This window comes from Topomyia yanbarensis, unplaced genomic scaffold (genome assembly GCF_030247195.1).
Source record: "Topomyia yanbarensis strain Yona2022 unplaced genomic scaffold, ASM3024719v1 HiC_scaffold_91, whole genome shotgun sequence".
NCBI lineage: Eukaryota > Metazoa > Arthropoda > Insecta > Diptera > Culicidae > Topomyia > Topomyia yanbarensis.
In genome coordinates this window covers 1,838-29,304 of record NW_026684169.1, presented here as the reverse complement: position 1 = coordinate 29,304, position 27,467 = coordinate 1,838, and the positions used below count along the sequence as shown (strand labels likewise).

General features: G+C 40.1%; 1 protein-coding gene and 1 long non-coding RNA gene across 2 annotated transcripts in view; one reads left to right on the top strand and one right to left on the bottom strand.

Annotated features, from left to right (window-relative positions):
• Positions 1 to 21,880, bottom strand: part of LOC131696202 (uncharacterized) — an 80,795-nt gene extending 58,915 nt beyond the window's left edge. Inside the window, exons 1-2 of the mRNA XM_058984744.1 lie at positions 21,876 to 21,880; positions 20,882 to 21,098 (exon numbers count right to left, since the gene is read on the bottom strand). Coding sequence (XP_058840727.1) covers positions 20,882 to 21,098; positions 21,876 to 21,880 — 222 coding nt within the window. The remainder of the gene's footprint in view (positions 1 to 20,881; positions 21,099 to 21,875) is intronic.
• A 2,473-nt stretch (positions 21,881 to 24,353) lies between these two features.
• Positions 24,354 to 25,772, top strand: LOC131696201 (uncharacterized). Its single transcript, XR_009306738.1, has 3 exons — positions 24,354 to 24,420; positions 24,488 to 25,044; positions 25,128 to 25,772. It is a non-coding gene; the product is annotated as an uncharacterized LOC131696201 (long non-coding RNA).
• Positions 25,773 to 27,467: the final 1,695 nt, after the last annotated feature.

Genomic DNA, 27,467 nt, shown 5'->3' with positions numbered 1-27,467 from the left:
ATTTTATAAAAAATTTAAATTGCAAAAAACCCATTTTTCTGATTTTTTATATTTTATGAACAAAAACCGAAAGAGAAAAGAAATATTTTGAATGTGATTGTATGATGGTAAAAATCGGTATCGGTAAAAAAGTTTTTCTAGCAATAACTTTATACATGTTTTTAAATTTCATACAAAACTGTAATTTTATTACAGAATATAAATCTAAGTATCGTTTTAAATTTAAATGCTTTTAACGAAAATCTTCCGAAATGCGATATTTTTGGAGATATTTGGCATTGCTTGGGAAATCGCGAGGGGCTCTAACGTTTGTGCGCTGACGTGATTTTGTAACGTGTGTTCTTGAATGGTCGCGCGAACCGTGAGTCTAATATTAAATTTTTGGTGCGCGGTTAGAATTCTGGCAGAGAGTGAGATCGTTTATATCGATAGGGTTCCCGGTCATGACGTGTTGTCTAATAGGTATGAGCGTATTTTCTTGATTGGTCCAGCTGAAGGCATGGACCTAGGCTTCAAGGATCAAGGATAGACTTCCGGACGTGATCGATACGTAACCGCGTGCGCGAGGGCTTTTTTATAGGTTCATGCTTGAGACCGCGTTTGAGAATGTGTGAGTGTTAAGACGTTCACTATCACCATCTTTGCCGACCCAGCTGAAGGCGGGTGTAGAATGGCAGTATAGGACTCGAAAAGAAGAAATAAAGGATAATATATGAGAGACGATTAGATAGGTACAAGATACAGCTGAATTTATGATCATCACATGATAGACATACATTAGTACTTCAAACTCTACCAATACTTGGATAGCCAACCACACCACATAGCACGTCCTTTCTTTTTTTATGTCGCTAGTCGTGCATTGAAGAATGCCTAAAACTCTGAACTAGGCCCCGTCGAGTCCAGTCCGTCATCTGTCCGTCTCGTCCTGTCGTGTCTGGGGCTTCCAGGTTACATGCATTCACCAGACGCGAATAGCTTATGTCAGCTTAATTGTGCACTGGTTTCGTAGAATCGAGGCGATCATCGAAATGATAGATCCTACGAGTGAATGCACTTGGCCCAGTCACCTGTCGAGAATTTGTATATTTGCGAGTTTGAATGTTTACGTGTGCATGGGAAGTGTTGTGTGTTGAGATATGTGTGTTACCTGTAAATAATAAGTTAATACAAATAATATTTAATGTGTTAAAATAAGACATGTGTAATATGCTCCTTGCAGTTTTTGGTCGTTCCTACTTATCTGATTCAATTGAGTATGAGAGTATATCTCAATTCTTCTAAAACCTGGCGACGTCTGATGGTAGCGAATAGTCATTGTTGGCAGCAATGTTACCCTTTTTTGATGAATGAACTCGGAGAGGTCATCATAGGAATGTGACGCATGAGACCGAAAATAAATAAAACAAAATGAAATAAAGAGAAGAGTTAGTATTATTATTGAGTATTATTTGAACAACACACATATAACATGCAATAAAACTACTTGTAATCGTCTAAATGCCAGAAAATGATATATATTTACTATTAACGACAATTGCATTCCGTTAAAAGTTTCTCATGCTATGCTGACGGGGAATGGATGATTGCTGTGCGTCGGTAAATTAATCGTACCTTCATTTATCCAATCCGAATGAGTCGAATCGAATGCACGAATTGAACACCGATAAAAAGTGATCCAAAGAAGGATTACCCACTATTCTATCATATAAGCCAGTTCTGCATCCATTCCCTGACCCATATGTCACAAATACTCAGACGAACACATACACAGATAGACATACGACTAGCACATAACAATTTTACACTAGTACTAAAAACGACAACTATTACAACACAATACAACTAGTAGGGTTCAACTGCTAATTTTTAAAGCGCCTGTGCACGTTGACGAGATCGACCGATAAATCGACACACAATGACTCCCACTGTGAGCCGTGCTCAAAAAGACAGCTGTTAAGCTGTTGAACAATGTCTGCAGACACAGCCCACACAAAAAGTCAATCCACGGCGACCCGCCAATCGTCCACGCCAGTGTGCACAGGTTCTTAGCTGACTGTTAGTTTGGGCTGGTGCAGAGTATGAAATAACAAAAAACATAAAAAAGGCCCATAAGCCCTCTCGGTCTCCTCGATGCACCACTATCGAGGCGTAATGCAATAACCATCTTAAAGCAGGTGTCTGCTCAAATATGCTTGAAGATGTTTTCAATACCGTCAAACCCGTCAGCCTAGGAGAGGGTCTGCAAATTGAATGAAATTTAAAAATATATCAAAAGTTGTTGTTGGGAAAACATTTTTATTGAAAGCTTCTCCTTGATCCAAATACACTGAAAAAGTTTCTTTTACGTCTTTAAAACGATAAACATTTGATTTTTGACATTTTATAATGGGGTAACGTGAATAACTTTTAAAAAGGACATAATCACATGAATTAACTGTGTTTGCTGGAACAAAATTCCAAATATCTCGAAAACTACCGCATTTTAGAAGATTTTTGTTAAATGCATTTTGATTTAAAATGATTCTTAGAATTATATTCTGTAATAAAATTACAGTTTTGTATGTTATTTAGTATGAAATTTAAAAACATGTATAAAGTTATTTTGTAATGTATTTTTTGAGTTTTGGGATTTTAGTTGTTCTGTTGGTCTTCAATCGTGATTTATAAACTTATACTTGTATATTTCACTGAAAAATGTACTACCAAAATCCTATAAGTTTGATGTAATGAAATCACTGCTTTATGCCTTTTCGTAAATTCAAATTTTCTTGACATTTTTCACACAAAAAGGTATGTAACCCCTTAAGCTAATTAAATATTATACTTTTATGTTTAAAGTAAGTCAGTGTCAATTTTCGTGGTAGTCGTGCGATACGTGCTAAGTAAAATAAGAATATAATAGACATTTCCACAATTTTATGGAACAAAGCCAGCTTATAAATCCTAGTTTGGATAAATGACAAAGGCACAATCGCACCACTAGGTGGAGTGGTGCTTGGTTCACGGAAGGGTTCCTCGTCAAAATCACTCGCCACAATTGTGGACGAGACGGAAAATTCACCCACTAAAACATTGCAGCGGGCCGCGCTTCTGATTGTGATATTTTGTGTGCGGCTCAGACACGAGAGCGTGAAAACTTCATTATCGCGTGGAAACGAGCGTTTGTATGTACACGTTTGAGACAGCATACGTAAATGTATAAGTGCTAAAACGTTCACTCAGGGCGTTTTCTTGTTGGCGAGATCGTAGAAGTAGGTGTATGTGGATGATTGCGAAGAGTTTAAGCGTTTGTATGCCGGGTGCGCTAGCTTATATGAAAATTCGTGTGTATAAATTCGGTTGTATAACGGTTGTGTGGCCATTTGCCTATTTTCGTGGGTTCTTGAATATTCGAGTGATGTAGTCTGATATTTAATTTTGAGTGTACGGTTCAGATGCTAAAACACAGTGAGTCCCCTCATATCACTAGAGCTTTCGGCAATATTACCCTGACCCGCGCTTTTTAGCGTATAAGAGCGTAACTTTTTTGAGTTTGGTCCAACTAAGGGCATGAACCTAGGCTGCTAGAACAGTGGGGCTGTCCGGACATGACCGATTCAGGATCATAGCTACCGGACCAACGTGTCTGAAATTTTTACGAGATTTTTCGACATTTTACATGGAGAAAACTCGCCTTTCCATCGCTAGGTGGCACTGCTATCAATACAAGTGAAAATAAGAAAATAGTTTAATTATCTATAACTTTGTCGAAGACTACAAGCGAATCCGACTTTGTTAGAAGGAGTTATTAAACTTTTATTGAAGTGATGTCTGAGTCAGTTTGGAGCCTAACAGCGCATGGTTGTGTATCAGTACTCGATTCCCACGAACTATACATTTTTGTGAAATCGATTCTCACGATAAAAAGGGACAACGTCTGTCTCTACCAGGAGACATGTTGGTAGATTTGAGTGATTCGTAGTTAGCTAAGCTCGACTACTGCCAGCAGAAGACAAAAGATAAGATTTTAAGCCAGTTTCTAATGACCCTGCCATTTCTAGTTTTCCGAACTGCATATTTCATATCCTTGCTCTCACTTAAGTACTAATTTTTCATAACATTCCCTGCTCAGTAATCTGTAGCTAATTTAATGTCGTTAAAAAGTAAATTTGTGAAATAGATGCTGTTAGGTTTAGCTAAATAATATATTTAGAAGAATTTTAGTATACGGGTCATGTCTTGGTTAGAAATCCTCCGTTTGGTTGAGGGGCTTGACGGTATTGCAAACATCATCAAGCATATTGCGTGTATCATTGCTAAACTACCTCTGACAGACAATTGTTTTAAGATGGTTATTGCTTTACGCCTCGATAGTGGTGCATCGAGGAGACCGAGAGTTTTTCATGTTTTTTCATGAAAACCCTTTTTCATGTTTTTTCATGAAAAACCGACAGGGTTTTTTTTCTTGTCACTCTAGTATGCATGCGTGAACGGTCGCGTTTGTAATCGGGATTGTACTATCGCAAAAGCCTCGAGCGTTTGCATGTTATTGTGCGCGTTTACTTACCGCGTGTGTGTTTGAATGTCACGTATGCTAGCGCGTTTGTAAGTTCGAATCTACCGATGCGTTTTTCATAACAGCAAACTAGTTTTTATATTTCCATTGCTTTTCATTGTGGCCGAAAAACAAACAGAGCAAAATAAGAAATGACACATTCATTAGACATTAATTCAGACTCATATACTACAACATATTGGAGAAAGATATTAAATATTGTTACAATCATGCGCAGAACAGCAAAAAATAATTAAAATTAAAGGAAGAAAAGGCACACATTAGTATTCCGAGCACCATACAAATACTACTACAAATACTAACTGCTGACTGAACTTTGGTTTGGGCTGGTGAGAGCTACAATTATGTTCAATAGAGTTTGAGTGGTTATTTTACCTGTCCCATTAAATACAGATTTAGGATTGAACTAGTATTAATTGTTAATCATTAATGCACTAAGCTTATTCAAACTAATAATTGTAATATTGCTCGAAGATGTTTGCAATACCGTCAATCCATTCCAGAGTCGCACATTGTGAGAGTTTCTTCACCACGATGTCAGATATTTACCAAGACGATCGGCTTTAAATGATTGTTTCCTCCACCTTCTTCCAGGAGTTCATCACATTCTTGAAAACTAACATCATTCCGCATGCACGCCACATTTTTCATCTTTCGCTACGCCAATTAACACCTTATCGGTACACGGAGAACGCAGCGTATTCATCTTGACCATGACAGTGTAAATTTTCAACCCACCAGCAGTTTTGCCACGATAAAAACTATCACCACCACCCAACGTAACAGTAAACAAAAAAGACAGAGAGTTAAAATTGAGCAGTTCTCCTTCACTAACACTGTCACTCCATATATCTTGTTTTGCTCTAGTGCACATCCCACGGCAATTGTTATGCTCTTCTTTTGTTACTGCAGCTGATATCTGCCGATGGTGTGGGGGAGTGTGTTGGTAGTGACCACTCAACAAAAGCAGCCATAATGATAACACAGCTGATTCGATGATTGCCTTACGAGTCTGCCTGCAACTACAATACAACTACTACTTCTACTACCGGACACGAACAAGCACACACACACCAGCAAGCTCGAAAGTTGAAGCCGCACTCGTGCACGAGTCTTTAATCGATACGGAATCGTTTTATTCGTGCCACGGTTTGAGCGCTACCTTTTACCTGCCTGCCTCTGTTGGATGCATGCACTGGGGCTGACCATATGTGGTGATGCACTTCGCGAAGGCTCCCGCTGACTGTGTCAATGGGGTACTCAAGTTGTTTGGGCATACGGATTTGATTGTGTGTTTGCGTAGTCGCTTTCTTACTGATTCGCGATGTTTTGGACAAACATGATGAAAGTTTAGTGAAAACGATATACACATAGGTCAAAATAATCAGAACGTGGTAGACAACCCTATTGGCGTTAGTGTCTAGGTCCAGCAACAAGCTTTTCAAGGGCTCTAAACATGCAGTCGTATTGCTTGGTTCGATAAGAATACGCACATCAAACAAAAACAACACGGCCAACAAGGTTTGCCACTCGAGGGTTGTATGTTCGTGAGTATCTGGTGCTACCAATATATGTCTGTATAGTCGGCATGGAATTATTCGTACTGGGTGGTAAAGCATTTGATAATTAGCCACATATGGCTGTGCAAAAATGTTCAAAGTTCAATACGAGTCTATTATTCGCTCACAAAGGATTACGCCAATGATTGCTAAATTGATACCGAATTCCCGTGGAGCATGGTTGAACTTTGTGAAAGTATTGCTCTGTGGCCAGTGTCATGGTCTAAACCTCTGGAAGTTTTTCTCTCGTGGATTACTCTGCCTAGGAAACGTCATTTTTTATCTGACTTAGTTTATATTTCCTTGAAAATGTATTTCGCGTTTTTTTATACTTTTTGTTGATTTCTCATGTATTTTGTCATGAATTTGGAGTCGGACTGCACTATGGTTACAATGTCTACATTTGTCCTATTTGCTTTCTGTGATCTCTATTTTATAACATTCTACAAATTCACAATATCAACCAACCTGCCTCTACAACACCGCACACCGACCGCGATATTTTTGGTAGCTTTTCGGGCTGCGGCCAATGAATTAATTATGGCAGCCTATCAATTAGGGTGAAAGTATCGCGTGTTGGTGGTACCACGACGACGGCTGCCCGTACCGTAACACGTTGTCTTGCTGACCGGTCCCCGACAAACAGCAGCTAAATAATGCTAGTGGGAGGAGCTGGAAAGACAAAAGATCCGCTAACCGGGCGGCGCGGTGTAGCGCAAAGTTAGCCCAGCAGCAGCGGTACCCTCAAAGCTCCAAGCAACATTCACTGTGGAGTGGTCGTATATGGGTCAGTGGTTTGCGAAAAAAATAAGCATCATGGCATCGGCCCTCGCTAAATTTTCATCCATTTTCGCATAGATACGCCTATAGACAGTGTTACTGATGTTCGTTGCGGGAATCTACAATCAACAAGTTCGTACTTTTTTGTTTTAAAACATTTCATTTGGTTCATACATTCGGTCAACGAAGTCCCGTTTACGGGTTTGCTGTTAACATATGAATTAAACAAGACGACGATCGCCGCCGCCATTGCACAGTTCAAAGTTCCAACCGACTGCAGAAATTTGCCACCTGGTCGTTTATCAGTGTCGGTAAAAAGTGCATTATATTACGTATTTTTACCCCTTAATCAGATTTTGTGATAAGCAAGAGGATTGATTTGTTCGCGACAGGATTAGTTATATTTACATTTTGTGCGTCGGTCGGTGCTTGTTGCATAACATCCATGATAGGTGGAAGAGTTTTTATCGTACCCCGTGTGCACAGTGCACTATGGTCTCAAAGCTGTATTTAGAAAGACAAAACTGTTTGCGCCCAAAACGTTGGTTTTAGATATATGGTGTCCACAACAAAATTTTTAAAATTTAGCCACATAGTGTACTACAAAATATAAAACAATTAAATTGAAGCAACTTTGTCGAACAAGCTATATGACTATCTCCAATGATTCATGTGTTTTATATCTTCCAATTCCCTGCAAATGCTTTGTTCTAGAGATTTTTAGAGATTTGTGAATCACACAAGTTTCTATCTTTTTGCCTTTCTCAATAGAAAGGATATGCAATCACTGTGAAAGTCGGCTTTTTAACCGAGGCCCGAGTCTTATATACTATTCGATTCAGTTCATCGAGATCGGCAAATGTCTGTATGTGTGTGTATGTGTATAAGTATTTTTTTACTTTTCTCAGAGATGGCTGAACCGAATCGCTATGATTTAAAATGAAAGGTATAACGCTCCCATAAGCTGCTATTGATTTTCTTGTCGATCGGACTTCCGGTTCCGGAGTTACGGGTTGAAGAGTGCGGTCACCCAGCAAATTTCCACATAAAATGGTAACACCATGATGTCCAAATGGTGCAATACATACTAAAAAAGTTGCAACATAATTCGGATTTGCGGGTCTAGGTCACTAATGATCATTCTAAGCAGCTTTGACCACATTGGCCACCTATGGTGGTTCTTGAGGCTCCTGGGTACTTTCCAAGTTCGTAAGTTAACGTCACACCTTTTCCTCAGGGAATTTTTGACCGATTTTTACAAACATATAAACCGGTAGAATCATAATACTTCGTTGAAACTCCATTTCTATTTGCAAATCTAGATCACATCATTTCTATTTGCAAGTATAGATCACTGATGGCCAATCAAAGATTCTTTGAATATATTGTCCACTATCGAAAGTTCCGGAATTCTCGGGTTATGGACGTATTCCAGAATTAGTCACATCGATTACTTGGTGATGACTGAACCGATTTTCATAAACCAAATCTCAAATGGAGGATATAATATGCGGTTGGGTGTTGCATACTCCATTAACCCCCTCACAACTTCTCCTCACACAATCTCTTCCTACATAACCTCTACATTCTCTTCATCCGTCATATAGTTTTTCAGAGAATTTCGTCCGGTAGCCACATATTTAATATCGATAATATCGGATCAATTAATCTTATACTGATAAATTTGATTTTGTCACATATTTTATGATATAAATTTTGCCAATCGTGGTGAATACGAATGAGAACATAAATTTTATATTTAGATGATAGAATCTATCGACATTCTTACTATGACTTTCAGGTATCAACTCGGTATCGTTTGTTGATTTTAAACGACAATTTTATTAATTGTGTGTTTTAGACTAGCCTCAATTCGGTTGATTTCTTAGCTGTGTTTTCGATTTAGTTGTAGCACTTATCTTTGGAAAAAGTATCTTTTATGATCTAGCCAAATATTAAAAGACGCCTTTCCGCAACTTATTCGCTAATTAATACGTATTGATACCTTGTTAGATTAATGTCGATTGTTAGAGATAGTGCTTCATCAGCTTTTAACTTCGCAAATTCTGTAGCATACGTACTGAAGTTAACTAGCAGAATTTTCATAATAACTTTCATCAACTTTAGACAATTCTAATAATATATCAATCTTACAATGTTCTCTCTATAATGCATATATGTGCATTGAAGGTATCTTGCTTGAAATAGTAACAAACATGACAACAATTTTCCATAAATACCTTCTCGTCTCAAGTCGCATTGTACTCTCCGCAAAACAGATCTTTATCACACACGTCCATAGCGAACTAGTCCCACCATTTGATAACATTGTTCCTTCAAATTGATGTTTTTTGTTTGTTTCAAACAACTCGAATAATTAAAAATCATATTCGATTTTGTTCTGTTTGCTTTCGTCCATTTCTGGACAACCAGTTTATAAAAGGAGCAAATGAGTTATTTTAAATCTTCAATCTTTTCATAATACACTAGTGAAAACACTATTTGTTACTTGTATGGACTTGTCAGTTTAAGATTCGTCCAAATCTGAAAAAATCAGATCCGTCGAGATTTCGAAAAAGTATATTTTAGCTAATTGTCAGCTAATAATTGTTGCTGATTGTGGGAAGGGAGGGGAGATTGCTTCTCTAATCTTCCGGCCATCACATAATATGATTTGGTATTCTTAGTATGTATAACAAACATGAAGATGTGACACATGGTGCTGAAAGCGCACTAAAATCTTGTCGATCCTAGTTTTCGCTAGATTGTCTGCTCTAAATATTCTCACAAAAGGGCCGAGTATTGACCGTTGGAAAAGAGCGTGACGTAAAATATAGTGCCAAAAAAAACTAAAAATCGATTGAGTCGTACTAGTAGAACGTACTAGTAGAACAATTTGAAATAAGCTTGGAGGGCAAGTGTATTTTGGAGTATTTTTTTTTCTTTTATGCGAAATATGGTTTATGAATGGCCCCAAACAAACAATATTCCATAACGACTATGACGTAATAGCGATAATAGAGCAGTGGGATTAAGGCCAAGTTCCCTCTGGGTCGCGCAAAACTGAGAAGCAACATCAATTTAGGCACAGAGAACAGACGTCCATCTCAAGCGTGAAAGTTCAGTAAAAAAATTACAGCGCAACCAAAGGGAATTGTGATGTCCCTCCATTATTCCGTTTAATGCGTGAATTTTACTGAATTGACAGTGGACCACAAACTTGATGTCCAAGTGACCGTCATAATTATATTGGGATGTACCAGTATGGTGGCCATAGTGTTCTAACGGAATTGCAAAACAAGTATTTTAATCTTGCTTGTACGAACATGGATGTCTGTTCTCAGTGATTTAGTTGTAACATATTAAAATATTGAATTGAATGAACAGGTAGTATAACGGAGGGGAGATGCAGCCACGACTTTCCCGGATTTCCCAACATAGGCGATAAAATCGATCAACAGGCACTTCCCCTGAGGGCAGTTAAGGGCGACTAAGCCTCGTAGTTCATTCACCGTGGATTGCTCCTATGAGATCTCTAATGGAACTACCTATACAAGTCCAACAGGCGGCAGTGATATCAGACTCAGTGGAGCGACAGCACTGAGCGAGACACGATGTCAAACAGTTTTTTTCTTTTTTCCCTTTTTCTTTAATAAGCAGGAAATACAGGAAATATTGATACGAGTTGAATGAGACATAGGTAGAAGATAGAAAATTGGTAGGTTTTCAGTATACATGAGTAAATTTATATATACAAATCAAAGTAAAACACTAAATACGCGTCGATTTCTTCCTGTAAGGAATCGAAGGTTTTACTGGAATGTTGAAATCCATTTGATACAAACATTACATTAAGGCGGGGCTGGTTGATGGAACTATGACCTCGGAACATATCTGGCGCTGTATACGAAATGGGCCGTCGGAAAGTCAGTTGAGCTAACTACCTAAATCCGTAAACAAAGTTATTTGCATGAATATGTTTAAATACACGCAAACATCTTTTTTCTGTAAATCACTACCTGCGCGTGATAGATAGGATGGTTAACATACACACACACACACATTGTCAGCTAATAATTGTTTTTTTTCGAGAGTTGTCCTACTGGAGCTGTAGAGCTAGGTTCTCGGAAGGGCTCCCCGTCAGAATTACATACTACAATTTGCAGACGAGACAGGCAATGTCGCCCAATAAAACACTGCATTAGGCCAATTGTAGCGGGCCGTGATTCTGAATGTGATATTCATTCTACGGTTCAGGCATGTGCGGGCGTAGGGACTCGCGATCGCATGTATTATCGCGAAGGGCTCGAGCATTTGTACGTTAACGTGCTCGATCGCGTGTACGTTTGTATGTCGCGTGTGCTAACGTGTATGTAACTTCGCGTGTATAAAATATATTTCATAACCGTGTGCATTTCGCATATTCGCGTGTGTTCTTTGGATAATCGTGCGGGGACCGTGAATCTAATACTTTATATTTGGTGTACGGCTCAGATGCTAAATGAAAGTGAGATCTTCCATATCACGAGTTCCCGGCGATTTCGCCGTAGAGCGTGTGGTCTAGTGGATATGAGCTTTATTTTTTTGATTGGTCCAACTGAATATATGGACCTAAATTACTAGAATGAAGGCTAAAGATTTCCGGACGTGACCGATTCATGATCGCACGCTTGCGGGTTCGCGTTCGTAACTTCGTAAGTACTAAAACGTTCACATAATTACCGGAGTGTTATTAAGTTTTCGCGATCGCGGGCATAGGTGTGCGTAGATGATCGCGAAGGGCTTAAGCGTTCGTATGTTGACGTGTTTGTCGCGTGTGCTCGCGTGTATGTGACTTCGCGTGTATAAATTCGATTTTGAAACCCTGCGGCCATTGATATATTCGCGGACCGTCATTCTGATATTTAGTTCGGTGTACGGATCACATTCTGACAGGGAGTGAGTTATCCCATATCACTAGAGTTCCCGGTCATGTCGCCATGGAACGTTTTGTCTAGTGGATATGGGAGCGATTTTTTTTAATTTTTCAATTTTATTTTTTTTTTTAAATTAACAGGGACCTAGACTGTTGGTACCGAGGATAAAGACTTCCGGACAATCCCGATTCATGATGGCGCGAACGCGGGAGTTCGTAGATTAACGCTTGAGATCGCGTTGGTAAGTTTATGAGCGCTGAAACGTTAACCTTATCACCGGGGTATAATCATGCTTGCGAGTTGGTGGGCGTAGGTTGTTTGGAAAATCGCGAGGGGTTCTAACGTTTGTACGCTGACGTCATTTTGTAACATACTAGCGTGTGTTGTGTGTTCTTGAATGGTCGCGCGAACCGTGAGTCTGATAATAAATTTTTGGTGTGCGGCCAGAATTCTGGCAGAGAGTGGGATCTCTTATATCGATAAGGTTCCCGGTCATGTCGCCATGAGACGTGCCGCCCAATAGGTATGAGCGTATTTGCCCAATTGGTCCAGCTGAAGGCATGGACCCAGGCTTCTGGGATCAAGGGCAGACCTCCGGACGTGACCGATTCGTAATCGCGCGCGAGGGCATTTTTGTAGGTTCCCGCTTGAGACCGCGTTTGAGAATGTGTGAGTGTTAAGACGTTCACTATCACAATCTTTGCTGACCCAGCTGAAGGCGGGAGTAGAATGGCAGTATAGGATTCGAAAAGAAGAGATAAAAGACAATATATGAGAGACGCAATAGATTAGACAGGTACAAGATACAGCTAAAGTTATGATCATCACATGAAAGACATACATTAGTACTTCAAACACTACTAATACTTGAATAGCCAACCACCACGCATAGCACATCCTTTCTCAATTATCTATTTGTTACTAGTTGATTGTTGTTTATGAGGGGGTGAATAGAAGAAAGGTAAAGAACAGAAAAAAAGGCTCCTATCAGCCCTCCCGGCCTCCTCGATACACCACTATCGAGGCGTATTGCAATCAACATCTTGAAGCGGGCTTCTTATATAAATAAAATCTTGCGTCATAATGATTGGTGGATTATTAACATATGAACTAATTAACCTCTAGTAGTAGCACTTGGTGCAAATAGAAACCAAAAAGAGCGAGGGGTCCTTAATTTTAGATATTGAGTCTATTGTGGCTTGGTGATGTTTACAATACCGTCAATCCTCCTGCGAGAGGGATAAAGAAATAGATATTCAGTTTCAGTTTATTAAGTTGATCTAGTTGAACATTAACTAGTGGCTGAACAGTATGTTTAAGAGAAGGTTCCATCCATAAGAGATTGTCATCTCCGTTTCTGAAAACAGCGAATCCGATTCGTTATAGACGAGTGTTACTCGCCATCTTCACGAGCCAGAGCGACAGAGCGATTTAAGAGATAAAAAACACCCACCTTCAGTCTGATCATCTCTTATAGATGACAGTCCATTGATCCGAATCGAATGACTCGATCACTATGCTCAAGATCAAATGAATCCCCGAACAACCGAACCAGCATGTTCCCCCATTTGAAAGAAAAAACATCCATATCAGCCGCTCGCCAAAACACTCGATCGAATGATTATTAGTCATGAGATTCAGAGATCAATGAACCAGCACTCGCTCGGATCTCCCACTCTTATCGATCAAGCAAGAGTACGCGCCCATTAGGCTCATCACCCAAGCCCAGGACAAATTTAGGTTTTTTGTAGTTTTTGTAGCAAAAAACCGAATAATATACTCAAAATGTATAACAAATCAGTATTTTATAAGTTTAGAGTAAAAATCATTTCAAATTCGGTAGACTATTTTGGTTTAATAAGCGATCTACGAAAAAAGTTTCGAGTGATCAAAGTCACTCCGGTTTACGGTAATTATGTTTCGTTTTGAGTAAATGTTTCATGTTAGTGTATTTGAGATAGAGTTTTTAGTTCACTGAAATATTTCCCACGTCACCAATTATGTTTCGTTCGCTTTTTCTTCGCCGCGTGGCAAATTTGAATTAGATGGTAAAATCTCTTCCACGTTGTTAGCGCGATCTGGTGGCAAACATTGACCCTGCCAGTGATGATAAGCTTTTTGGCTATGAGGAGTTTCGACTGTGGGATTTAGAAGGTGAGCTTTGATTCTTGGGGAGTTTAGCCATTTAGGGTAGGGACCTGTTCTAGGGTTTAGCTTGTGTGCCTAGTTGAACCGATCTGGATTCTTTCAAAGAAAGGATTCTTTTTTTTGACTGGCATTGTTGCAGTCTCATCCGGACATCTCAAACTTGGCGGTAGTCTCCGAAAGGAGTGGCGCTAAAACTAGGCGCTTCCAAGGATCGGTCAGCGACGGCTACAAAGGATATGAACACTTCAAGCATATTTTGAAAAACGTTCTTACTTGTAGTCTTGCAACTAGATACATTCCATTAGCGTGGCAGGAAATAATTCTAAAGGTGGCCGCGTCACTAATAAGGAAGCAAAGAGCTTTAGAGCGAACGTTTAATCGACCAGTACATTCGGGATGTTAGCTTGGAATGCTACATGCATATAGCGAGAGAAATCTACTACCACCCTGTTACACAATGTTGTCCACAACATTGAAAAAGTTTTCTCACAAAAGCAATCAAGTTTAGGAGTTTTCCTCGATTTTGAAGGTGCTTTTGACAACATGTCTTTCGAATCCATTTTGAAAGCGGCACGAGGTCATAGGGTACCTTCATATACCACGAACTGGATACACGCAATGCTTAGCAATCGGAATTTGTGCTCATCGTTAAGACAAGTAGAGATAAGGAAACTGAGTATCTGCGGATGTCCTCAAGGTGGTGTACTGTCACCACTTCTATGGAACCTTTTCGCTAATGGCTTATTGACAAAACTTAATGACCTTGGGTTTCCAACGTATCACATAATGATTACCGGTATTTGCATTAACACACTTTTTGTTTTGATGCAACAAGCCTTATTTGTTGTTGAGCAATGGTGTCTTCATGTTGGACTATCAGTTAATCCAAATAAAACATCAATGGTACTTTTTACGCAACGAAAGATTACAACCGGAGCTCGTCCATTGCAGTTCTTTGACTCTGAAATTATTATCGCAGATCACGTTAAGTACGTTGGAGGTGATTCTTGACTTAAAACTTAAGGGGGGAGTAAGAGTTTTAGCGCGAAAAAACGCTATTTTGCGATTTTTTTAGAACTTTAGACAAGCGACTTGGTGACGAAGCTTTTCGTAGAACGTCTCTAGAAAATATTGAACAAAAATTTCTATTTTTCACGAAAAATTCCTCCTTTTTATGAGTAAACACCCCCTTAAATGAAAAATTACCTCAAAAACTCAACGTAGAGGTTAGGTATTGTTAACATAGAATTTGTATGCAAAATTTGAAAGAAAGCGGTTTAGTAGTTTTTGAATGGCAGGTAACACCGCAAATCATGTTTTCCCAGAGACGTTCTACAAAAAGCTTCGTCACCGAGTCGTTTGTCGATATTTTTTTGCGGGATTTGTCCTACTAGAGCTAGGTTCTCGGAAGGGCACCCCGTCAGAATCACATACTACAATTTGCAGACGAGACAGGCAATGGCGCCAACTAAAACACTTCTTAAGGCCAATTGCAGCGGGTCGTGATTCTGAATGTGATATTCATTGTACAATTCAGATATGTGTGGGAGTAAACTTCGCGATCGCGTGTATCATCGCGAAGGGTTCAAGCGTTTGTACGTAAACGTCTTCGATCACGCGTGCGTTTGTATGTCGCGTGTGCTAACGTGTATGTAGCTTCGCGTGTATAAATTTTATAACCATGTGCCTTTCGCATATTCGCGTGTGTTCTTGGATGAATGCGCGCAGACCATGAATCTAATACTTTATTTTTGGTGTACGGGTCAGATGCTAGAAGAAAGTGAGATCTTTAACATTACTAGAGTTCCCGGTCATGTCACCCTGGAACGTGTTGTCTAGTGGATATGAGCTTTATTTTTTGATTTGTCCTACTGAATGTATGGCCCTAAGTTACTACGACAGAGGGTAATGGTTTCCGGACGTGACCGATTCAAGATCGTGCGAACATGGAGGTTTGTATGTTCGCGTTTGAGACAGCGTTTGAAACTTCTTAATTGCTAAAACTTTTACCTTATTATCGAGGTGTTATCAAGTTTGCACAATCGCGTACGTCTGCGTCATTAATCGCGAAGGGCTTAAGCGTTCGTATGTTAACGTGTTTGTCACTTGTGCTCGCGTGCATGTGATTTCGCGTCTACACAACTGGATTTTGTAACCCTTTGGCCATTCATTTATTCGCGTGCGTTCGTGGATGGTTACGCGGACCTTCATTCTGATATTTAGTTTTCGGTGTACACTTTACATTCTGATAGGGAGTGAGTTACCCCATATCACTAGAGTTCCCGGTCATGTCGCCATTGAACATGTTGTCCATTGGATATGGGACCTTTCATTTTTGATTGGTCCAATTGAAGGCATGGACCTAGTCTGCTGATGCCAAGGATAAAAACTTCCGGGAGTGACCGATTCATGATCATGCGAGCGCGGGAGTCTTTAGGTTCACGCTTGAGACCCCTTTTGGAAATTTATAAGCGTTGAGACGTTTACCTAATCACCGAGATGTTATCATGTTTGCGAGATAGCGGATGTAGGTGCCGTGAATGGTCACGGAGGGATCAATTTCAATTTTTATGTCGCCATGGAACGTGTTGTTTAGTAGATATGAGCATCATCTTTTTGATTGGTCCATCTGAAGGCATTGCTACTAGGGCCGAGAATAGCGACTTCCGGACGAAACCTATTCATGATCGCGCGAAAGCGGGCATTTGGAAGTTTACTCTTGAGACCACGTAAGTGAATTTATAAGTGCTCAACCGTTCACTTAGTCGCCGGGGTGTTATCCCGTTTGCGAGATCGTGGGCGTGGGTGTGCGTGGATGATCGCGAAGGACTCGAGCGTTTGTATGTGCTAGTGTGTATGTGACTTCGCGTGGATACATTCGCATGTTCGCGTGTTCTTGAATGATCGCGCGCTGGCCGCGATTATGCTTAATTTATAGTGTATGGTTCAGATGCTAGCAAAAAGTGAGTTCTCCCGTTTCACTTGTTCCCGGTCATGTCATAACTGGGTGGCTTATAGATAGCGAATGGCTGCAATAAAAGTTATGGGCATATTCCCCATTCAACAAGTGGTAGAACGCTCATGCGAAAACTTCGTGGACGCCGAAATCAACGGCGTCTCCGTGTGCAGTTGTTATGCTTCTCCACGGTGGACAACGGAGCAGTTCAGCTTAATGCTGGAACAGCTAACCGAAAAACGGTCCGAAAAGACATTAATGGTGACTTCAACACCTGGAATATGGGCTGGAGCAGTAGAGTAACCAAGGTATACCCTGCAGGAAGCTCTAGCGAAGTTAGTCGCATAATTGTGCAATGAAGGCTGCGTTAGCACATTTTGGAGAGACAAGAGGCATTCTATCACCATCGTCACATTCTGTAGCCCTACAACGGCGGCGAACGGGGATTGGAGTATGAGAGATGTATACGCATAGCGATCACCAGGCGATTCTGCGCTCTGTTGCAGCACGGATAAAGGTGACCGGCGAGCGAAAGCGGAAAACGAAAGCTTTCAAAAAAGACTCCTTCGTCGACGCATTTCGCCGGACGGCGGGACCGAGAACGTGGATGCAACTAATGTAACAAGTAGGATTTTGACGGTTTGTGATGTCACAATGCCGCGAAACTGGAGCCACGCAATGGACGGCGTCCAGCTTACTGGTGGACCGAGACGCTCAGTACGCTACGAGCTGATGGTCTCAGAACCAGAAAGCGGGCTCAGAGAACGGCGTCCAACCCAGATAGAGAGCAACGCAAGGCGGCGTTTCGGGAAGCTAGCCGCTTTAAAATGGGAGGTAAAGCTTGACTAATCAGAATGCTATAAGGAACTGGGCCGAGAAGAAAGCGACGCGTACCGAGCCGGGATGGCGAAAATCTGAGGCCCATCGACGCCAACCGAAATGTACCCGGGTAAACTCAACTAATCATTGAGGATCTCTTCTCGAAACACGATCCAACTACCTGGCCACGGACACCATACGACGAAGAAGAAGGAGCAAACAGGGACGATCGGTAGGTGTATAACGATGAGCTTGCAGAAGCATTGAAGCGACTCAAATCAATGAAAGCCCCCGGTCCTGATGGAATACCAAACGTGGTGTTTAATGCTGCAATCCTGGCATATCTGGTTATGTTCAGGATGATGCTGCAGCAGTGTCTAGATGAAGGCAACTTCCCCGAAATGTTCAAGATACAGAAGCTGGTGTTGGTGCCAGGAAAGCCAACGAGCAATGCGGCCTCGTATATGTCTATATGTTTGCTGGATACACTCGGAAAACTCCTGGAAAGGATCTTTCTTAACAGGTTGACTAAATTCACGGAAGGCGAGCGCGGACTGTCCAAGATGCAGTTCGGATTCAACAAAGGAGCATCGACAGTGGATGCAATTCGGACAGCGTTCGAGAGTGCCGAGAAGGCATCTAAACAGAAGCGTAAAGGGGATCGACACCGCGCGGTGGTCACGATAGATGTCAAGAATGCATTTAACAGCGCCAGTTGGGAAGCCATCGCTGCACAGAATGAGGGTCCCCGACCATCTAAGCCAGACACTGAAGAGCTACTTTCAGAGCAGAGTGCTGCTGTACGAGGCGAAGGACAGGAGTCAATGCGGGTCACAGCTGTACAACATTTTGGAACGGGATGTACGATGGGGTCTTGACTCTGCGGCTGCCCAGAAAAGTGAAAATCGTGGGTTTCGCGGACGACGTGTCACTAACAGTGATGGATGAGACACTTGAAGAAGTGAAGGTGTCTATGACGAAAACAAGAGACGCGATCGAGAACTGGATGAACGGGGTGAAGCTACAAATAGCTCACCACAAGACGGAAGTGTTGTTGGTCAGCAACTGCAAAGCGGTTCAGCAAATGCAGATCGACGTCAGAGGGCACGTGATTGCATCGAAGCGTGCACCGAAGCAATCGGGAGTGATAATCGAAGATCCGGTTGAACTTCAATAATTGACGTGGTGACTATGCCTGTGAATGCTATGCCTGTGAAAAGTCGGCGAAGGCGATAAACAAAATAGCGAGGGTCGACGGCCCGAGAAATAGTGCGATACGTCTGCTATCTAGTGTTTCGTCATCAATACTGCGATATACGGTTCCCATCTGGGGTGCAGCGCTGGAAACCAAGTGGAACCGCTAAAAACTGAACAGGACGTTCGGTTGATGATCTTACGAGTCTCGAGCGCATACAGAATATCGTCGGAGGCAGTATGTGTTATCGCCGGGATGATCCCCATCTACATCCTCTGGCGGATATCGAGTGCTACAATCGAAGAAACAACAGGAACGCTGCTTCAAGAAGTTTCTTCAACTGCTCGGGCACGCAACATCCCCATCGTGTCCGGATTGTGAGAACGTCGAGGAGATACCGCAGCATGTGGTCTTCGAATGTCCGAGGTTTGAAGCGATGCGCAGGGAGACAAGCGACGTAAACACGTGGAACGTGGTCGACACAGTGATAGCGGCCCTTACACGTTCAATATTTGTACGTAGTATTGTACGTGTAATGGAAAAAAAATTATTGACGATGTGGATTTCAAACGGGACTGAAATATTGTAACAATATCGTCAATACTGGTATTGACAAAAATATTGAACGTGTAAGGGCCGCTGATGACGCAGATCATGACCGACTTACAGCGAAAAGAGCTATCGCTACATTCATCTGAGTTATGAGCAGCGTAAGATCCATTTGGCATTTATTCTCATGAAATTCGGTCCACCTTTTTAACAATCCATTTTAAATTTACTACTCCACCGAAACCTACCAAGTTTCTCTTGATAAGAACGAGATTGAAGAAAACTCGCATCCACCTTTTTCCGGGCAAGCACTAGTTAATCACTCCTAATAATCATCAGAATTCGTCCGGGTACTTGGGCACCAGCGACAAACACTATTCATTGGCCAATCACATCATTGTTTTCACTTCCGTGCACGATCCTTTCATACCCGAGGTAATATTAGGATTTTTTTCAAAATCAGAACCGCATTGCAAAATTTTGACTGGTGCTGAAAAGTTTCACATTCCACGCATATGTCTCTTCAAACCATTGACCACAAACTGTCTCTAAATTCTATCCAGACAATTACTTGGCATTCCTCGGCGTTTCAATTAGTTTCCTTCGATTTTCCAAAATGTTAGTAGAACCGAGAACTGAATTTTGTTCAGTATCATCCAAAGCCTACTTGTTCAATATGACTGTTATTAATACATCAAATTTTAAATGTTATCAATTTTGTTCAAAAAGTTGATATTTTCACAAAAGTTTAAGAAGACTGTGGACAAAGTTTCAACGATTTTAATTCAGGTTTGAAGGAATTTTCCCTAAAAATTGAAATCGTGTGCATCATGGGGAGGAGGTAGATTTACATAAATTATCCACGCTTGTCCATTATGGGGAAGGTAGGCGTCAAAAAGGAACTTTTTTTTTGGGTCCACCATGGATGGCCCCTAAATTAGTCTCTGCTAAAACTGAATTGAAACGAATACCCTGAAAATTCACTAATCCAGTACTGGTTGCTCGAAACCTATCGGTGCATGAGCTTTACTTTCCCAGAACACGTATACCGGTCCGGAACCGTACATGGGGCCGATTGGCACCCTGAGACGTTGCAATTATAATCAACGTAGACTTTCGCTAATACATTTAGAGATACCAACAAAAAGCCACCGACAGTGGACCAAATGAACCGTCGTCGCACAGCACATCAGCAGCAGAGTACGATTCCGAAAGACGGTGGTCAATCATCTCTGTACGTGTCTTGTCCAATCGTAATTGTTTTCACGCTGCTGCTGTTTCAAATTCAGTTAAAAAACTGTGAGGTGGTTTCAACTCAAAAAAAAACAAAACTATTCGACATTCCCATGAATCCGTCCGGAAATTCCCCGACCCCAAATGCGACCAAGGTTACTGACTCACCCGATCGATATGCCATTTCTCCCTATTGGTATCATTCGTTTCGTTCGGGATTAATGTTTGCTGTTGTTGTTGGCTGCGGAAGAGCGTTAGGGACGGTGTTCGTGTGCACCTTCTGCTTCGTAGGGGAGCAAATCGTTTCTCTCCCCATTTGCTGACACCCAATATACCTGAACGATCGGGAAGCAAGGGACGGATTAAAGGAATTGTTAAACCGTACCTGGTAGATTCTTGCTAAGCTGCGAATGAACTTCCTCGCCGGATTCCGCCATTCTGCTGTGTTCGCTGGTTTTCCGGATTCCCGATGACTTCACAGAAATCGTTACTGCTGACTGGCTAAAGTTGGCAAGCTACACGGATACGATGGTGATTGTGTTGAGTGGCCAAGAGAGAGAATCGTTTTCTTTTTACTTTTTAGTACACCGTTTTCAGTAGACTTGAATAATGAAAAGAAAAAATCGCAATTGGGGCCGACGAGAAATGATTTTTCCTCTTTCGCTTCTGGTACTTTTTGCTGTAATCCACTGCCGCTAAGATGTTATTCCAAACAGAACTTTACAATTTCACAACTTTTCACCACAAAACACACTGCACAAAGACTGAAGGTTATCCAGCTGCTTTCTCCCTCTGATGGGGTGCTAGAGAATGAGAACCGATGCGAAAAATTCACACCCGGAATCACACGATTTTCACTATCTTCTCTACACACAGCGAATCGGAATTCCTGTGGATTTTCGTACACGGTGACGATGCAAAACGGGTAAATGACGCGAAAATAGTAATACACACGGACGGGGGTGGCCTTCAGCAGCGCACACTAATCAACGAATAACTTTTCTAGCCAGTATGCTTTTCTTCCGTACAGCGAATAGCGGTAATATGCCTTTTGGGCGATGCGATGATCTCCTCACAACTGCGGGCTGTGATCGGTGCGGTTAGACCAAAAAGTTGCTGGCAAAATCGGTGTTGTACTAAATGGCTGGAAGGCAAAGCAAACGTCATGTTGAAATGGGGATCTTGGGGGAATAATAATGACAACTCTGTTGGCACAGGGCTGGGAAATATTTATACACGCTTAAATGTTTTTACTTATACGAGCAGAAAAAATCATGTTTGGATAAAATCATTTGAATCAACGATTTTTCTTGAAAATGGCAAGTAACATTATTCAAAAAAAAATTAACAGTGAATATTTGCAGATTTGGTTTTAAAAGCTAATTAAAAACTTTTGTCTTTTTTGCAAACTAGACTGCATGATTTTGTGATCGAAACGCAAAGCTTCCCGGATAGAATTTTACAATAGCATTTACCCTACAAACAATCATAAAACAATAAATATTATAGTTTCTACTGTTTCAACATGGTTCGACGCAGCGTTCTTGCAGTAGATTTACAATAAAATTTCATGTAACAATCAATTTTACTGTTCAGAAAAAACTGATACAGTAAATTCACATTAAAGTTGACTGTTTTCGAGAAAAAAAGTATGAAGAAAAATCAATTTTTTTGATGTTAAGATACATAACCACCCCCCTTTTCTACTGTAAAAATCGATTTTACATTGAAATTTACTGTAGAAACGTTAAAGTTTATTGTTTTTGCGTGGTAGCATAACACTAGAATTTACAATAAATTATTGTAAAATTACTGTACTGTCACAGTGAAAATCATGGTTTTGTTTCTGTATAATTCTATTCGGGTTCACAAAGTTTTTAAAATTATTGAATTAAATTCTTTCTATTCTATATTCGAAGCCTTTATTCACATATATAGAAAAAGCGAGGGGCAAGCACTAAATCTTCAATACGACGCAGTGCCAAAAGTCTTACTAATTAGTTACTTTAAGTACCATAAAGTACATTAAGTACCGCAAAGATTCCAAAAAGTACGTGTCAAATTCTTTCTACTTGAATTACTGAAACGATTTTAAGTACAGCATCTTCGTACTTTAAATACGCAAAATATTTTAATTACCATCACATGTGTTTTAAATACTTTAAGTACGTACACATCAATATTAATTACATTAATTACCTTATTAAGTACAACAGCAGAATTTTTAAATACTTTCATTATTTACTTTAATAATATTCAAAATACGCTGGTATTTTCAATACGACGCACTCAAACCAGCTAGTGCTTACCCCTCGGAGATATTAACTCATGGTACTAATGTGCATCAGAATATACCTTAACCCGTACACCCCTAAAGATCCCTATTGACTCAATTATATTCGCTTGAAGTTGTTTATAGTTCCTTATTCTGTGGTAGTTTCTGCTTCTGTGTCAACTCACGCCTTCACTGAAAACACACTTTTCCAAATTTGCTGTGATAGCACTGAAATTGATGTGATAATTTTTTTTTATTGAATTGAACATACATATTCGACAGGCGACAATAGACCTTTCTTGCAGAAAAATTTTATATGCCTAAATGCTTCGTTTTTCATCTTTGAATCGATACTGCATATTGGCGCGATGATGTGGGGTTCCTAACTATTGAAAAAATCAAAAATTCTTCCAACTGCCCATTTAACCCCATATTCTAATGACCTATCTTGCCTTGATTCCTCATTTTTGCTCACCAAATGAATGAATTCTGAGTGGGGAATATGAAATAATGTAATAAGGATGCCAGGTTTGTAGCTGCATCAGTGAAACTTCAGATATTTCACATAAGTTGCAGACTTTTGCAGATTACAGATATTTTACGGAAAATAAACTCTCCAACCAGTCTTTAACATTTTTTCATTATTATAAATATGATCGCATCACTTTTTTGTTTCAAGTATATTGCAGAAGTATGTGACAGTATACAAACTTTTTCGATTTCTGCTACAAGCTATTACACATATCGCCCTGGCATCACTGATGCTAAGATAATTCATTCAAACCGAAGACTCCATATCAAGAAGACTGGCAACTCTGTCCAGAATCCGGAGACAGTAACAGCAACGCCACTTGCGGGTGAAGGTGGTACTTTTCATAGTAATGCACACACACATATACATTTTTACATTAAGCTTCCTCCCTTCTTCCAATAGAGGCGCTGTAACCTCTGTCGCTTCTCGTTTGTATGGGGAAAGGAAAGAGATATCAGTCTTCTTAATATGTAGTCTTCGTTCAAACCCTGTCAAATTGATTCAAGAAGTAGAATCAGAAAGGTGTGAAAATTTGTCGTGTTTGATACTTGCATGTTTAGCATAACAATAAAACTAACAAACGAAGTTGTAAGCATGCGATAAACATACGTTTAGTAGCTAGTGTCGCAAAATGAATAAATTTATCACTAATAAATCAGAACAAAGTGTGGTACCATGTTGGTTCGCTTTCTTCTTCATATCTGATTATTCCCCGAAAAAAACCTATGAAAAATGTAACCACCTTTCCATCTTGAACTTGAATAAATTCTCCCGAAAATCCAATAATCTCGCTAGTGTAAGTGGAATAGATCTTCCTCGTCAAAAATAATTGTCAAAAATATTGTAACGATTTGGCTGATTCAATCTTTGGGTTGCTCACTGCTACTTCTAAAAAATCAGGTAAATTTGCTAGCGTTGATGGGAAAGTAGAATGTTTTAATTGAATTGCTTTTGTTGTGATTTTCAGTGCTGTTTTTGGTCATCGGTGATGATAAGGAACAGAACTTTCGCTTACGGAATACACTCCCCAAATATCCAGTCAAATTCGGCCAAGTACACGAAATCAAAATTGCGGATAATAGATGTTAACGGTGTGATAAAAGTTTCATCCCGCCACTTAAGCCACTGTAAAGCATATTTATTTTGGATGGCAAGGCCTAGTAAATCTACTGCTGAATAGGGAAATGACAAATCCCAACGGCAAGACATCCCGAGAGAAATCGTTTAATACAAGTGCAAGCCATCCACAGGATATTGCCAGCAGTAACACTCGTGAAATTGATTCCTTCATGCTGCACGAACATAAGATATCCTAATATCGCCAAAATCTTGGCTCAACCTATTCCGATTGAACAATTGGCCTCAGATGAAGGATTTGTGATTCTATTTAAGATCTGAACACACAAAATTTTTTTTAGCATATGGTTGAACGAAGGAATATCAACAATCTACTCAGTCGTCAAAATCGTAGTTTCACGTCTGCTGACACCTGATAATTGAGGCCACTGGTCGAAGATTGTGACGGTACGTGGTCGACTCTTATGTTCATAGAGAAATTGTACCTTTACTTGTAAGACTCAATTAACAATGATTTGCTTTTATTGCAGCAATTTAATCGTGTTGTTTTGGTGATATAGTGCACAAGTGACTGGCAGAAAACTGTACCCGTAGTAAGTGCCAGTTACACGATGCGTCAGCCTTCCGTCACCGGTAGGTATAGCACTTCAACGGAACATCAAATTTAGTTGCATGCAGTTTCTATGGAGACGTTTAGGCACAACATCCACGACACAAAACATTATGACGTACGGAACGTATGAATGTGCACACGAGAAATGTATTCAACGTATCATGATGGAACGGTGACTTGAGGTCAAGGTTCTATTCCATTGACGGAAGCAGATGTGTCGTGTGAATCGTACTTGCCGAATGGTACTCGATGCTATTGCGACGCAATCATGCCTCACTGTCTAAACTTTTGAGATCAGTGTACAAAACCAGCCGGCCTATCTGTGCAACCAGAGTATTCTTTACAATATCTTCGGTTTAGGCATCATCGGCGAAAAGATTAATAATCTTGGAACGAAATGCAAATGTGTAACCAAGGGATTACCAACATTCGCATTTCGTCACGGGAATGGAGAGCGACACGCATACGAACAAAATGCTTCCTGTATGCACTTTCGGCCAAACGGATTAAAATAAAAATATTGACCCACATAAATATTGTAGATCACATAGGTTTTTTAAAATGAAAGTAGTAAATAGTATGTTCTACTGTTACAATCGCTATCTACAACAAGATGATAGTAAAATGTACCATATCTCGCCATCGTGTTTCTTACTATAAATAATTTATACTAATAAAATTTAAAGTCGTAATATATCGTTGGAGTCATTATGGTTATAGTAAAAGTTATGCACAAGAAAACTTTTTTTTAATTATTATGAAGATACGTTTAATCACGTATACGAATTATTTTAGGCCTTAATAAAGAAATATATCCTGTTGGTCTGTCTGTTAAATGGTGCGAAAACTGACTGTTAAAATATTTAGAAAAAATCGTTGCTCACCAATACTCTCACTTTCAGAGTAGCCCTAGTCTCAATGGCACTACGGGTGAATATTAGGGATAGTACAGAAAATATGCAACCACTGATGCGTGAATTGGTTAGTTTGGAAATAACTGCCGAACAAAGCTGATATTGGTGTAGTTTCAAAGTCATGTGTTGTACTTGGATGTACATAGCGATTTCAGTAAGCTCATGTACAGTATGCTACATGTTAACTAGTCCGGATACGATATATATTCTTGCCAACTGTGCTCTAGAGGAGAAACATCAGGGTGTCAGTTTGTTTATGCTGATAATCAACGGGAGTCACTCATTCCGAACTGGCAGGCGTACGAATAATTAACTTAATATCTACCACGCGGAAAAATCATTCCAAATCTGATAAATCATTCCATAAGACATTTAAAAAATTAATTTAGGTTGTAATAATTTTAAGAATACTGGCTTACTAGATGAAATTCATAGTAATGATGGATTCAATGGTACCAAACTTATCGCCAAAGGAACCGCATAGTTAAATATCAGGGATGGTAATATCATATTACATACTAGTTAGTGTTCTTTCGAACATTGTATATATCCAAATATAACCTGCCGTGTTTTGCTAGACTCCGAAACTGAGGCCGGTTCCGACCCCAACCGCTGTTAGTTCATAAATTTTAACAGCAGTTGGGGTTAGAATAAAGTGACCAGATGTTTTCAGGACGAATACGGGACCTATTCGCGATGTGCTTTTCCTAAATAGTTGCAACTTTGGCAAGACTGAGGACTTTTTCGTAAAGATTCATGACCTGGCTCATATTATGAACGGTGACAATCAGAATAAATTGGCTCAATTTGTACATTCCGCACAAAATTCGGAGATTAAGCAGCATGACTCAGTTTTTTTCATGAGTTTTTTGTACATTATGTTTATTTTGGTTATGGTTTAATATGGTTAATAAAAATCAGCATGTTGGTAAATGCGGGATGCTTTCCGGGACGTTTTACCATGCGGGATATCCCGTCTAAACCGGGACGTCTGGTTACTTTAGGCTAGAACCTGATTCAGTTTCGCCTCAAGCAAAACCGTTTTAGTGAATACTGCCTATAATCGCAAGTCTAGATAGGGAATCCCATTGAACATGGGACTGACTTGCGATGACGGTCAGAATAGTGATTGTACGAGTTTTACGGATCCACCGGCATATTACTCCAGTGATTCGCGCGGGATTGTTCATACCATAAGGAGACCAAATTGTGATTTTTTGTCACAATGCAAACAAATTTCATGATGAGTGAAACAATAATTTCTCAATTTCTAATTTGTCCCGTTTATAAACAGACTTGGAATGTATTTGGAGATCGACAGTAACTTTTTTGGTGGTCTGGAA